Raw genomic sequence first — 15,031 nt, forward strand, 5'->3', positions numbered from 1 at the left:
GTTTAATGCCCCAAGGTCTGAGGCTCCAACTCTGTCTTGCAAGGAGATTTCTCCAGGCCCTGTGTTCTTCCTTCCCCATCTCTTTTCCGAATTCAGAATGAAAGGGAAGGACCTGGGAAGGAAATGAAACCCAAGTGGACGTGGAGGTTTGGAGGGTCAGTGAAGGCCTGGGGAGCATAAGGTTGCACCATGGAAAAGCTTTGCCCCTGAGTATGGGGATGGTCAAGTGCACCATGGATATATCCCCCAGCTTCTGGACTGGTGCCTTTCCCAAGCTTCTTTAAGTGACCCATGGAGGACTTTTAAGTGAAACTTCTGTGCCTTTAAAAGCCCTCTGCTCCACCACCTCCTAGCATTTGGGCCACTCCAGAAACAGTTTAGTGTTTCCCACTTCCCTGAACCCAAAGCTGCTTTGGGCTCAGACAGTTCACTCCCTGCACCAGCTTCTTCCTCTGCAGAATTGATGCCCGGAGCCGTGTGTGTATGCGTGCACGTGTCCCTCTGCACACCGCTCCCTCCTCATGTCCCCTGAGTCGTTAGGGGCTCGGCTCCATCCCTCGTTGACTGGAGCAATTATTTTTTAGGCTTTTCCTGGAGCCTCAAATTAACTGGAAGTGCTTAACGTCTGTTATTTTTTTAATATGTCTCTTTCTATTTCCCAGCACTGCGCAGTGCAATAATGTAATGGGGAAATTACCCCGCTAGTTAAAAATTACTGCCAGAGCGACATCAGCCCATAGATCTATTTTAAAACCAGGGTAAAACTATATTGATTCTTCTGTGCCGCAACTCCGGCCCGTAAAAGGCTTGGAGAGGTGCGTTTGTCACGTTGCCATGGTGCGGGCATGGCGCGGGTGGGAGCCCTGGTCTCCCTGCAGGGGAGAGCAGAGACTCCTCCGTGGAGTGCCCGTGGCTCCGATGCTCTGTATGTGGGCGTGCGTGCTGCACAGTCCGCTCCAGCCTGCCCATCAGGGCTGCCAACCTGCTGAGAGCCGCGTGCATAACGAGCAGGATGTGCTCGGTGGAGTTGCTGAGGATGAGCCCCCGTTGGTTGCTATCGCTGCAGCAGGAACTAGGAGCCCTGCAAGTGAGCCGCCAGCCTCAGTGCCAGGTGCTGTACAAGTGCAGAACCATATGGACGTGGACAATATGGGTCATGCTCCTATCAGGTCAGGGTAGGGGAGCCCCCCACATTGGGAGGAAACCATGCTTGCCCCTTTAAAGCACCTCATTAGAGCCCCCCACCCCAGGGGCTCGCTGACACAGCCTGCAGTAGACCCTAGGTTTGGGTTGTAAGTTGGAGAGGACCATGGCAGGGCAGTGCTGGGGGTAGGAGCTGAACTCAGCAGTGTGGATTCCCTACGTCCTCTGTGAGGCTGTGCATGAGTGCAGAAGCTGGGGCTCTTTTTTAGGGTTTGCTGCAGAGGGAGGATTGAATGTGAGGTCCTGCATCCAAGCAGAGGGGCTCCTGGAAAGGGGCAAAGTTGTTCTACACGAGCATCAGGCCATGTGGTAACATCAGGAGGGGTGTCTTCTGCCCCCTCTCTTGGGGAGGGGAGAGTGACCCCTGTTAGCAGTTGCAGGAGATGTAGAGGTCTAGGCAGGGAGCAATAGGACCGGGGAGGGGAGTACAAGGCAGTGCTTGCAGGGGAGATCAACCGTCCTGCCTGGGCAGTTGTCAGCGCTGCTTTCGGCTTCTAAGAGTTGTGCCCCACAGCCCCTGCAGCCTGTCTCCTTGCTGAGGCAGAGGCCCCACGCTCTCTAGTAGCTCAGGGGTCTCTTTCTTAATTAAATACATTTGTTTTGTAAAACTGACTAAAAATAATCCGGGGCTGGTGCGCGCGGGAGGCTGGCAGTGAATCAAAGGCGCCGCTCTAATTAAACGGGCCCCGGTTTGTTTGTGAGCCGCATACATTTCCATGCTAATCAGCCGCACACCGGGATCCTGCCTTCCCAGCCCCGTATCCTCCGCCTGATTGGGAACTATGCAAATGCCGGAGTCTATTTATTGCAGCAGGGAAACCGAGCTGCAAAGCTGTCTGTGGGGGTACGGGGAGGTGGGCGGGAGGGGAACTTGGCAGGATACTGGGGTGGGGAGTGGGTAGCTTGCCCTCTGGAGGGCCTGGGGGAGTGGAGGAGGGAAAGGTGGGTGCTTGCTGCAGGGGCTTTGGGGTGCTGCTTGAGGGGACAGGGAGAGAATCACTTGGCTCTCCCAGTGGGGCATGGGTCCTGCTGGGATCCAGCACTCCTTGTGCTGAGAGCTCCTGCCTCCCTCTCATTGCTTGGAGCATCCATGGTGCTTGGAGCACGCTTGTGTAATTGCAGTCACCAGTGGGGTGAGCTGTGTGTGCTCTGCCCATCACTGGGCCGTCTTCTTGCATATGAGTGACTTGGAGCAACAATTATAAGACCAGTTTAAGGGTAGTTAACCAGTCTAATGCTCTCGAGGAAAGGGAATGTATCTCTGCAATGTCACTATCAAATTTGCATAAAGGGCAGAGTGTTATTATATGGTCCATAGTTTGATCAGGATTGCCACAGTCGCATTTTGCAGAACTCCTAACGCACCATTTGTGCATCAAGTAACCGCAGCACCCGTGGCCAGTTCAGATCTGATTTAGAGCTTTGCATGTTTTTCGTGGAAAGTCAAACCCAGGAGGGCTTTATCGTTGGGTTGGAAATTAGAAGTTTATTCCGAATGGGCCTCACTGGCCCTGACTTTAATCAACAGCCACTTTTTTGGGTGCTGACACTATTCAAAATGGCCCTTCCTTTTCTTTGAGGCACATGCCTGAGCCCGAGTGAGCTTCAGAGTCAGGGGCCAGCGGCTGTGGTGGGCTTGTGATGGAGAGCCCTTGTGCCCCAGGTCTCCGGGCCCAGTTCATAGCCATCTTTTTCTGTCTGTTAAGCAGTAGCTTCCAAACTTTTCCCTCTCAGGACCCCACTGACAGCCCTGAACACCCTGTTACCACCTACCCGCACATGTCTTTATTGTGCTGAAGCTTTATTGTGCTACCTGCTATTGTGCCTGTAATTACCAGAAGTTAAACCAGGGCAATTTAGCCTTTTCCACTTAGGTGTAAGCTGTTTCAGTTTAGCTCTCACCTCGGGGTATCTGAGAGGGCAGTTACTTTAGAGCAGCAGAGGCATGGTTATGCTCTGCCTCCCATTATTAGGGACACTTGGTATAATTGCAGGCTCAGAGGAATTAGGGGCTTGTAACTCCATGTTGTTTGGATTCACGACCTGGTTTGGGCACCCCTGCTCCAGAGGCTGCCTGAGGAGCAATGGAGAAACTGAGGCACAGGGCAAGGATGCACATTGCTGGGAGCTGGAGGCGACTGTCATTAGCATAGGGTGGCAATGGACTCTGGGAATTAGCTGTGCTGAGCCAAGTCCCCACATCACGGTGGCTCTGTCCCTGTAAAGCCTCCTAGCGTGGTTACCTCCTGTTTGGTGTGACACCAATGTGCTTAGGAAGAGCTGTAATGTGATTGTGTGTGTAAAGGGATTACTGTGTTTGCCTTGTCCCTGACACTGCTCTGCGGGGCAAGGGTGCTTTCTGCCCCTCTGCTGCCCCTCACTTCTAAGTCTCTTATAAAGACTTCCCCAGGCCTGGCTCTGAGCAATGCCCTGTGCCTTGAATCTCAAGGAAGACTGAGGCAGGGTGGTGAGAGCCCCATCTGGTAGGTCCAGTCTCTGTTGGGCAGCTGTGGTCCAGTTGCTCCATGCTAAAGGGGGAGGGTGCACAAGCTCTTTTGTGGCTCATGTGGGTCAGAGCATGGTTTGTTGCATCAAGTACTGGGCTTCTCATTTGCCAAAGGCAAACTGGAGGGGACTTTGGGAAGAGCAGAATACCTGGGTGGCTGCAGGGCTCTGGTGATGGGGGGAGAGGAGTGGCCTGGGGACACGCTGGTGAGCAGGGATGTGGTTACTGTGTGCACAGATCTGAAGGGGCAGATGCTAGAGGAGGTCCGTGGGGGTGAAGGTAACCAAAGGGTTGAGCAGATGGAGGTGCAGCCACTTGCTGTCCCAGAGGGGACATTCCCTCTTCTCTGGGGGTACTCTGCCCTAGCCTGTGTGGAGTGAAGCCCTTGGAGATTAAGCCACAACCTAGCCCTGGGAGGAAGGGGTAGTGGGCTGGAAGGGACTTGTCTGTTTTCACCCCTAACTCTTTCTGGAAGCTGTGCAGGGTGGAGCCCTGTCAGAGGAGACAAGGGCTGTGCAGGGTGAAGCAGGGAGGCGATATGGGCTTCAGGGCAGAGTCTGGGTGTATGTGTGAAGCCTCTCAGCCCTTGTCCTCGGGAAGCTCTCTCCACAGTGGTGCATTGCCCCTGTGCCTCCAGCTCCTGGCAGGACTGCAGCATGGCTGGGCCACAACAGAGTACTAACCCACTCCCCTCTTTCTGCAGATCCTGGTGAACTTATCCAGCACCGGTGGGCACCCAGCATTGCAGTACGAGAATGTTGTGGCCCATGAAGGCAGCTCCATCCTGCGTGACCTGGTGCTCAGCCCCGACCGCCAGCACATCTACGCCATGACTGAAAAACAGGTAACGGCCCAGGTGGGGAGGTAGTGTTTAGGGGAGAGGTGGGGGGGTATGAACACGGTGTTGCTGGCAAGACTGGGATGATGCTGGCAGATGAGGGGAGCTGCTTGTGTGAAGGGGTGGCAGCCATCTCACCTTGGTTGTACACAGCAGGGGACCCCAGCATGTGCCTACCACTGCATGCCTGAGTGAAAGCAGCCTTGCTGCTGCAGCCCCTTTTCCAGAGCTTTGTCATTGTCCTTTTGCCTCTCCTCAGGGCTGGAGGCCAGCACGGTTTTGCTGGTTGACGGTACCATCTTCAGGTACTTTGGAAGGTGTTCCCAGGGAGCCTGTGAGATTGAGGTGCTGGCTCCTTAAAGTGCAGTGGGCCTTGGGTGCCCAACTCCCTTCCTCTTCCCTGTGAGACTTTGGCTGTTGGCTCTGGTCACTTCCTCTGGACTCATAGACTATCCTGGAGGAAGCAGAGGCAGGAGCTGATCAGAGAAGGGCTCCTTCCACCTTCTTGTCTTGCAGGACAATTGGGCCATTGCCGTGGTTTGATATGAGAACTCGGCAGTGCTGCACGTGGTCATGAGAGCCCAAGATCACCAGCACGTCTTCATGAGGCACATGCCTGCGCACGCATGTGGACCTGGCTCCTTCAGGGGGTAGTGTGCTCTCCTCACTTTTGCACTTCCCCTGGGAGGTGCTGATATCACCTCTTGGCAGCCCCCTACTCTGCAAAAAGAAGTTGCCTGAGGCTGGCTAGTGTAGAAGGCATGGGTCTGTCTGTCAGTTCTGGGTTTGGTGGCCATGAACCTGTGGCACAGTCACTGTTTGGTCCTTCTTTCAACAGCTTAAGCAAAAGGCAGGGCTGGAGTGCCCCTTGGAGACTGGGAGACCCTCTGGCAGGGCAGACGCACTGTGCTAGGGGTACTGGGACAGCTGCTGCCACATTGGGATCATTGGAGTCTTAGCACATTGCTCGGGGGGTCAGGAGGGAGCAGCCCTGTTCTGTGTGGGGATGTCCCCTGGCAGCTGCCTTGCTGCACGTCCCTGTCACCTTTTCCCTGGCTTGCTGCAGGCTCCCTCTGCTGCTGTCTTTGCCTTGTCACCCATCACTGCAGTGTCTGCTTTCTCCTTCGTAGGACAGTGACTTGTTGGGTGTTTCACTGTCCCCTTCTGCCCCTTTTCTATCTCCCCCCAGCCTTGGGAACAGGCATCCCCTACAGGGCTCAACCCTGTCAGAAGGGCAGTGGTGCGCTGGCGCCTAATGCTTGTGAAAGATAGCCGAGATGCTGAGATCACTGGGTTCCTGCAGCCCAGCGGGACTGCCTCGCACCCAGAGATGCCTGCCTTGGGCCCCCTTCGCTTTGGCTGGGACAGCAGTGCAGGCTGAGAGCAGAGCCTGGAGGGGGCTGGCTGGTACAGGGGCTGTGCTGCAGAGTGCTCAGCCCCGTGGCACAGGCAATCCTGTCCTGGCTTTAGTCCCTTGCCCCAGGTAGTAGTGATTGTTGGCAGCTGCTGGACTCCCCCTTCCACGTCTTTTCCTTAGGGGTCCAGGCCTGCCTGCCCCTTGAAGGGTCACACGCTGTCCTGATAATGTTGGATGGAGGGGTGAGGTAAGGGGGTGGGCAGATGTGAGAAAGGCACCAGTCCCCTGCAAGCTTTCCCAGGCAAGCTCCATTCCCACATGTGCATCCACCTGCCTCACCAGGTACGTGGACAAGCGCTGTCTGAAGTCACTGGCTCTGAAGGGCTTCTCGTTATCTGTCCCGGACATTTTTTTTAACCTGCTGGCCCTGGGGGTGAGGAGAGCGTAGTGGCGTCTGGCTGCAGTTGCTAGGCAGGCTGGATGCAGCATACGCTGTTTCAAGTAGGGTGTGTGAGAGGTAGATAGCAGGATGGCCTCCGGTGGTCTTGCTTTGGCAGAGAGTGAGGACGAGTCCCGCAGTGCACTTAACCGTTTGGGAGCCATGGGCAGGCTTCTGAGCTGCTGGGTTCCCCATCACAGCCCGTCAACTCTGGCTCTGCTGGGCTTGGAGCAGTTGCAGGGCTACAAAAGGGGACTCAGCCTGCTCACTTCTTCCCACCAAAGGTCCCCAAGCTGCTAGCTGCATGGGACTTGTTATGCTGAGGCCAGAGCCTTGGCTTCGCACTGCGAAGAGGAGCTTTCCCCATCTATGCTGTCTGGTGTTCCCATGCTTTCGCTTCCTGAGAGCTCTGTTCCCCTCACAGTGCCGTTAACCGTGGCTGCAGCTGTCCTCTGAGTGGGGCTGGAGCCTGGAGCAGAGGTGTGGGGGAAACCAGGATGCAGTAGGCCCTTGCCACTCCTGGCCCCATGGAACGGACCTTTTGGCTGGCGGTGTCAGGGCCCTGCGTCTGGGCTGTGCAACTGCGGGTGTGTCTCCATCTTCGAGTCTCCCTCCGGGTTGGAGCCTGCGAGGGTGGAACCACAGTTGTACTTGGACTAGAGGAGGCGGCTTGGCCGGTCTCCCAGGTGGGGGATGCTGGACCAGGGCCTTTGGCTTGTCTAGACAACCCCGGGGGATGGAGCAGGCCGTTCCCTCCTCCTCCTCTTTCCAGTTCCTGTTTCTAGTTTATAGGCCACCAGAGGCTTGGAGAAAACCTTGGGCTTTCCAGGTGGCACTGCAGGGCTTGGTGCAAAGAAGCTTTGAAATTCAGCAGAGTCAAGTCCACCAGCACTGGTACCTCCAAGGGTCGGGGAAGTGGCTCCATGGAGAATCTCTCTGCACCAAGCCCCTTGCTACCTCCTCTATTTGCCCTCTCTTCCAGCAGGTCAGTGGGATTTTAAATGCTTTGTAACTCATCCATCATGGAGCAGCCACTCCTGTTGGCCTGATGCTGAGCTGGAGCTAGCCAGGGGTTCCCGGGGCCAGGCTGTCCTGTCTGTGATGGACAGGGGTTGTGCCTGGGCCAGTAACAGCTGGGAGCTAGGAAGGGCTGATGGAATTGGGGCCAGGTCCAAGCTGCTGCCTCCTGTGGAAACATTTGAAGAAGCCAGAGGATGGTGCTGTTTCTGGTACTACAGAGCCAGTTACGTGCTGGGGCCTCCCTGTTACTGAGGGCTGGAGAGGGAAGGCTACATGCCTGGGTCTGCCGGCTGTCCTCAGATAGCTCCCCCTTTCCTGAGGCCCTGCTGCCCCAGTGCCATCCAGCTGTGTCTAGGCATGAGGTGACTGGAAGGGGCTGGTGCAGGTGTCACTTGGGCAGAGTTGCTGGGTTATGCAGGAGTGTCCATGAGATGGTACCTTTCAGACTGAAAGTTTGTAGACTTCAGTTAAAGGGGCAACAGGAAGTGTGCTGCTTCCCAGGAGGTCTAGGGAGAGAGATTGGAGGAAAGACGGTATTGGAGGAGGGAGGACAGGTATTGTGGAGAAGTTGCCTAGAGGCTGGGGAAGTTCTGGGAGGGAAATGTCACTGAAATGTAGCTGCTCCTGGCTGCCTCCCTGCTGTCACCTGGTTGCAGAGCTGAGGGCAGGAGTGAGAGAGAGCGGGGTGCCATGGCAAGGAGAGGGGCTTGCTCAGTGAACCCTGGGGGCGGAGGTGGGGATAGAGAGGGATGCTCTGTTTTGTTTTTGCTGTTGCTATCACCAAGAGTAGCAGGAGACGAAGGCTGAGCACCAGCCAGCACCCCGTCTGGGTGCAGAAGGGTTGGGGAAGGACACGTGACATTTCCGAGGAAGGGATAAGTGCTGTGGTTGGGGGGATGGAGCCCCCACCCTCTTCCTCCTCCTCTCCTGGCTGATGTTTGCTTTTGGGCCCAGGGCAATGGAAGGGACAAACAAAAACTGGAGCGCTACAGGTGTTCTCATTAGTATGCAAACCAGAAGATTCTGATTGGCCAGCCTTATCTGAGCCTTGCAGCTATCACACGCTCCGGAGTCTGTGTGCTCAGCATCTGGATGAGCCTCTTTTCCCTGCTGGCCTGGCAGCATAGAGCAGCGGGGTGGGTGTTGCTGCCTGGGTGGGGTGTGCCTACCTTATTTTCTGTGGCTGAAATAAATGTTAGGTTCTGCAGCCACCAGCAAATGCATCCTCTTCCCTTCCTCGCACATTGTCACCCCCTTCTACCAGTGGGGAAACTGAGGCACAGGGCCTCAGTGCAGGATGGCCTTGCTTGTGCCTCAGTGCAGGATGTGACCAAGCTAAGTCTGGCGACTTCAGATTGGTGAAACCATGTCCTGGATTAAAGAGCCCTTAGGGCTCCCTCAGCTTCCGAGCTTCACACAGCTCCTTGAGAGCACTCTTCTGCCAACCTCAAGCAGGTGCGGGTTGCAGCTAGGCTGGAGGCTGCTGTGTACTGCACAGGACCAGCCTGGCTAGGGGGAGCAGGCTTTGCTTGCATGCTACCCCAGGCAATGGTGCCCAGTCACTTGGAGAGACTGGGGGAGGTGGGTTCTCCCCCTATGACTCTTTCAAACCATGGGGTAGCTTCCGTGTGTGCCAACCTGGGGGCCAGTCATGTGGCGATGGTTTTCTTTTTTGGGTATCGGTTCTACTGGGGAGTGGGCTGAGATCTGCCAGGCTCCTTCTGTGTAGGCCTTCACTGTGTGTCATTCCTATTGAGGCATCACCGAGTTGTGGACGTGTGCAGCGCCTAACACAACAAGCATGGCACACACAGAGACGGTGCTCTGGTGGCTTTTCATTCAATCTTTCCGTCTCCTGGCTGGCAAGCAAAAAGCTTTCCCATCTTGAGAAACCTCTCCCTACCCCAGCCCTCTCCTTAATAAAAATGAGCTCTTCCACCGCGGCCTGGCATTATCAGGGTGTTGGCGGAAAGTAATTAAACGAACAGTTGTAACAGAGCTCGGAGGGCCAGAGGAACAAGGGGATTTTAATCAAATCTAGAGGAGCAATTAATAAAGAGCACGTAACCCTTTCAGGCCTGCTTCTGCAGTTATATTAAAGTATTGGCAAGTATTGGGGTCTGGTGGGCATCAAGGACAGGGATTGGCCAAACGGCAGCCTATTTTCCTTCTCTCTCTTGAACCCAACTAATGCAGAGGCTGGCACGAGCTCCAGAACCTAAGGTCAGTTGGGCAGCAGGGGAGTGATGCCCCCCTTTACCACATCTGCCAGTGCCCTAGCTCTGATATGGAATATCTGTTGGGCTCAGTTTGGGGAGCTGCCTTGCTGAGGCTCATGGATGGCTGGGTGGGGACCAACACCTGGAATAGCCGGGGCAGGAGCTGGAGGTCAGAGCTGAGGCTGCCTGTCACACTGTGTAGGCTGCTGAGGCCCAGAATAGCAGAAGAAGCTGGAGGTTAGGCTGGAGGTACCTCAACAGAACTGGAGGAGGGGTGGGATTGGTGTGGGAGTGTAGGGAGCTGCATGTCATGGGTGAGGGGAGCGCATCTGGGGGGAGCATTGTGCACGCACGTAGCCCTGTGACCTTTCCAGGGTGGTCCCCAGGCATGAGAAGGGGCTGCCTTGTTGCTGGCACCTTGGCTTTCTCTATGTCACTCATGAGATACTTTATCCTCCCAAGGTTCAATCATTCTTGATAGATGTCATCTAGATTTCCCTGGCTTTAAGTGAATATCTGCCCTTCCCTCATGTAGAGCCTCCAGGGGAGCTGAGAGACATGGGGGACCTATTGAGGAAGAGGAATCCTCACGGGGCTCTTGCTTTCTTCCCGTTGTCAGTCCCCTTGGGGAGCTCAGACTTTGCTGGTCTCCCTAAGGCAGGACTCTGGAACACCCTTTGTCCTGGGAGGTGACCTCAAGATCTTGGATGATTGGGTTAACCTGGGGTGGGCAGAAGATATGACCTGATCCAGTTCCTTTTAACATCTCTCCCTTTCCCATGGGCTGAGGGTCAGGGTCTGGCAGTTGATGTCCTTTGCCAACACTATCATGGGTGGTCACAGTGGCTAATCGTGATGTTCCAGGCTAGGGGCAAGGCGCTGCATGTAAGAAGAGAGTGAAAAGCAGAGCCATGTGCTTTGGGAAGGAGCAAGGTGTGCGCAGTTCCCTTAAAGCTGGAAGGCAGAGGGGGAGTTTTCCTGTGGCTCCGCAGTCAGGTCCCATGTGTCCCCATGCCTGAGATGCAGCCCTGGTGTCTCTGCATCGGTAGTTATGTTCATGCCTGTGTGAGCTTTTCCAGAGCTGAGCAGGGAGCTGTTTATGGGGCTGGAACAACCCGAGTGTAGTGGGCTCAGGGGGCTTCTGCTCCTGGAGACCAGATTTTTTATTTGACCCCAGAAAGACTCATAGGGTAATGAGGCATATACAACGTCACATATCCCTGGTCCTGCTGCTCCCTGCCTGGTGCTGAGGGAGGGCACAAGGGCTTTGTATGAAGACTGGGTGTCTGAACAGGGCTCCTCCAGACACATCAATGTGCCCATCACTGAAAATCCTGCCGTATGTGTGGACGCTGCCAACCTGTGTCTGTCCTAGTGGCAGGGCCAAGCAGTGGGAGGGAGGGCAGAGCTCCTTTGCCAAGCTCCATACTTACCCTGGGGCTTATTGCCACAGTGTTTTCCAGGCTGTCTGTCCTGAAAGAGGCAGCTTGGTCCTGTCCCAGGGGTGACTCTGTGTAGCAGACCCCGCTACTCTGGGAGCTCTTGGAGACCTTCCGGTGGCGGCACATCAAGGCCTTCCCTTCCCTGGGTTAGTGAGGCATGTGTCTGGAAGCTGTGAGCGGGGCAGGGAGGCAGGGCAGTCAGCTGGCAAACGTGGGGCCCTGGTGCCCAGGTTCTTATCACAGCTGGGCGTCTCTGGCTGTCCTGGCATGGCAGAGAGAGCCTGGGCTGCCCAAGCTGCATGAGCGAGCAGGTCTGTGCTGCCTGGGCTCTCAGTTGTTAGCCTGGCCCTTTGATTTCCTGAGCCTGGGGCAAAGGATGAGATGAAAGCACAGGAAGGGGCCCTCTGCCTGCCCCTCCTGATCTCCAGAGCCTGGGCCCTGGGCTTTTGTTTTATATCTGTTAACTACTTCATACCCAAGAGCAGGGCTCTTCACCCAGTATGCTGCAGGGTCCAGCGCCAGGTGGGGAGAGTCCCAGTTCATTTTCCTCCTCAACCATGGTGTTTGTCTTGTGGGATCCTTGTGTCCTTCCCAGTCCCTTCCTTCCCTTCTCCGTCCAGACACTGTTGCCATCTGCCCCCCAAGGGAGGTGCTGCCTTCTTCTGGCCAAGCCTGGGTGCCCTTTTCTTTGTCCCTCTCTCCTGAGTGTGGGACTCCCCAGGGAGATGACTGGGTCAGAGCTGGCTGTCCTGCAGCTTCTTGATGGCAGGCGAGGTCATCATCCCCCTGTCTCTCCCTCCAGGTGACGCGGGTGCCCGTGGAGAGCTGTGAGCAGTACAAGAGCTGTGCGCTGTGCCTGGGCTCCAGGGATCCCCACTGTGGCTGGTGTGTCCTTCATAACGTGTAAGTACACTATCTGGCACGTCCGACCCACCCTGCACCCCTCCTGCCTGGCTCCCCTCAGGCTGCCTGTAATGCATCTTCCCTGTGACCAGTACCCGGAGCCAGGGTGCAGCGGGGCTCTGAGCCAGCTGTTGTGGTTCTGTCCAAGGTGTATACTTAGACCCATCGCTGTGGCCTCTGAGTGCCTTCCTCATTAAGCAAATGAGTTATGTGGGTAGTTGTCTTTGGCTCTTTGCTAAAGCTTGGGGCTGTGCTGGTGTCTCTTGCTTCTGGCTCCTTGCTCCCTGCTGTCACAGGCCTGAGCCCTCATTGACAGTCCTGATGTTTCCCTTTTCTGCTGGCCCACAGCTCTCCCCTTCAGATCTGCATCCTCCTTGTTCTCCCCCCTGGGGAGTCCTCACGTGCTCAGGGTGCACTGTCTGCACTTCCTGACTGCATGCTTAGCCCCATGAGCCCTGGTGATGGGAACAGAAGAGCCCAACTCAGCAGATTTTCCTCCGATCTTCCCATGACAAGTGGCTCCAGCCACTGCTGCTGGTGTGGCACTCGCTGGCTCCACTAAGCATGCAGGGGCAGCAGGGAACCCGTTGGAGAGAGGCACTGGCTGTAGGCTGGGGAGGTGGGGGGGGCATTTGGCTTGAGCTGTTGCTCTCTGGCTGACTCCACCAGCTGTGCTGCATGCCTTGGAGTGACATGGCCCAGTGCGGAAAGGGCGCTGGATAGTAGCCTGCTGGGGTCATGCAGCACGTGGAGGATGTGCCGGGTGGCTGAGGATTAGACAGCAGCTGCCCAGAGTCTGGGCAGGAGGTCTCCCCCGCCATACGGATCCGATGCCAGCCCCATGGCAACTGGAGGCCCTCACCCCATGACCCTTGTGCAGCTGCTCTAATGCCCTCTGGCAGCTGCCAGGGATGAGCATCAGAGACCTGACTGGCCTGTTAACTCTTTGGATCCTAGGGTGTTTTATCCCTGCAGTACCATAAACTTTCTTGGCCTGGACTGGCTGTTTCCAGATGCTGGTGGGAGAAGCCAAGCCTCATGGAGCATGGCTTAAGGGCTTGAAAGAGAACTGGGGTCTCCAGCCACCCCTCTGGTGCTTGTCAGGTTGCAATCTGTGCTCTAGAGGGAGGAGTATGAATGTGAGGGAGGTTCTGGTAGGTGTTGACTGGGGCCTTCTCCAGAGCCTGCCTTTCTCCTGTGCTTCCCATGCAGCAGAAGCAGAAGTCACTGTCTTTCCCCCGGAGGGTAGGTTTCAGGTCAGAACCAAAGAGCCCAGGAACAGGTGCTCTAGCAGTGGGATACCACATTGCGGTGCTCATCCAACCAGCTGCAGACAGCTGTGGTTGAGTGGTGAGGCTGGCACAGCTGCAGGGATAGACTGAGAGGCTAAACCATTCGGGCCCTTCGTGCTGCCCTTCCTCCCCTCTTGTGTCTGACTGGAAGTGGCTGTGTCATTTCACAGATAAACCATGGGCAGGCAGCTCCTTCTCGCTTGTGCTTCAAGCAGCGGGCCACTCGTACTGGCTGTAATTTGCTGAGATGAAGACCCTGTCCCCTGACAGTGGGGCTCAGGGCTCAGCTCCCCCTGGCAAAGAGGGAGGGGAAACACAGTGTTGAAAAATGGAAAAACAGATGACAAATCTGTTTTCAGCACGGGGAAGACTTTATTCCAAGGGATGACATTTGAGTGCCTCATTGGAAGTCCATCTCTCCTGCCATGCAAAGCATTTTAATTAAAGCTTCCAGCCTTGACCTCCTTCCACAAGTCCTTTGGGGGCTGGGGAGGGGCAGGCCAGAGTGTGTCTGGGGCATGGTATGATGCTAGTGCCTACTCAGGAGATAAATGGCTCAGATTCTAGCCAGGACTTTGAAACTCTCTCTTTTTCTTTTTCTTTCTCTCTCTTTTTCTTTTTCCTCTTTGCACTTAATTAAATGCTTCTTGTAATGAAATAATGTTAGCACAGATTCAGGGAGAGCTAGCCGAGGGATGTGGTTGGAGCTCATTAAGGGAAAGCACTTTGACAGAGCTGGGTTCAGGGGTTGGGGAGCAACTCCAGTATGGAGGTAGTGTGAAAAGCCTGAGCTGTGCTCTGAAGCCTCTGGAAATGTATAGTATGGGGGTGCAAGAAAGCAGCACTGGGAGCAAAGAAGAGAGGTCAGGGGACTTCAGCAGGGAGGGGCTGTGAGATTGTGTACTGCTCTCTCCTCTCTGAAGAGCTGGTCCATAGCATGGGGAAGGACCCTTGTGGAGAAGGACTGCTCAAGCCAGCACATGGCTGGTACCGAGTGGCTTCAGCAGACCTAAAGGGGGAGAGGATTAGGCTCTTCTGGGGTGCTGCAGTGCTTTGGGACTGGAATACAGATGGTGCCTTGGTTCTGGGGTGTGGTAGATGGATAGAAAACTGCGGGTGGGCAGTGCTGTGTGTTGTGGGCATTGGTGGGTGCAGAACCTGCCTGTCCAAACACATGCTGTTGAGTGTCTGCAGTTGTGCTGGAGCTACAGAGCGTTTCAGAGCCTGCCTGCCATGTCACATTCATTCTGTATTCCATCCTGGGAGACATCTGTCCTTGGTCCTCAAGCCTTGCCTCATCCCTGAACCCTGCCTAGGGCCCTATGCAGCAGTAAGTCCCAGGCTTTCCCAGACGCATAGTAGTGCTTAGCTCTGAGGCTGAGGAATAACTCTTTGATCAGGGGATTCTCTTTCTCATTGTGCCTGTTTGATCCCTCTCCAGTTGCTCACGGAAGGACCGGTGCGAGAGGGCTGACGAGCCTCAACGCTTTGCCTCTGACCTGCGCCAGTGTGTTGAGCTCACCGTCCAGCCCAAGAACATATCGGTTACCATGTCTGAGGTCCCGGTAAGACACTCACCTCGCTGGTACCCTCGCCAGCTACCTCCTGCCTCAGGGGTAAAGCAAAGGCAGCATTTAGAGATAAGTAAGCAAGTCTACAAGTGGAGATTAGATAGCCATTAATATACATTAGATGTTATGAAGTTCAGGACATTGATACGGGACATATGAGGAAATTCTTCACTGGGAAGCTAAGGTTAATCAGGAAAAGATTGAGTGAGTTTATTAGGATGAAAAGGAATCCTAACAGTGA

The 15,031-nt window shown here is 55.3% G+C and overlaps 1 protein-coding gene across 1 annotated transcript in view; it reads left to right on the plus strand.

The window, feature by feature from the left end:
- The window catches only part of PLXNA1 (plexin A1), a 232,602-nt gene that overhangs the window by 99,725 nt on the left and 117,846 nt on the right, over positions 1-15,031 (plus strand). The window contains 3 exon segments of the mRNA XM_006017778.3: positions 4,413-4,553; positions 11,827-11,927; positions 14,661-14,784. Of these exon segments, the coding sequence (XP_006017840.1) occupies positions 4,413-4,553; positions 11,827-11,927; positions 14,661-14,784 (366 nt within the window).

The sequence above is a fragment of the Alligator sinensis genome, unplaced genomic scaffold, assembly GCF_000455745.1.
Source record: "Alligator sinensis unplaced genomic scaffold, ASM45574v1 scaffold839_1, whole genome shotgun sequence".
In the NCBI taxonomy this organism is placed as follows: Eukaryota; Metazoa; Chordata; order Crocodylia; family Alligatoridae; genus Alligator; species Alligator sinensis.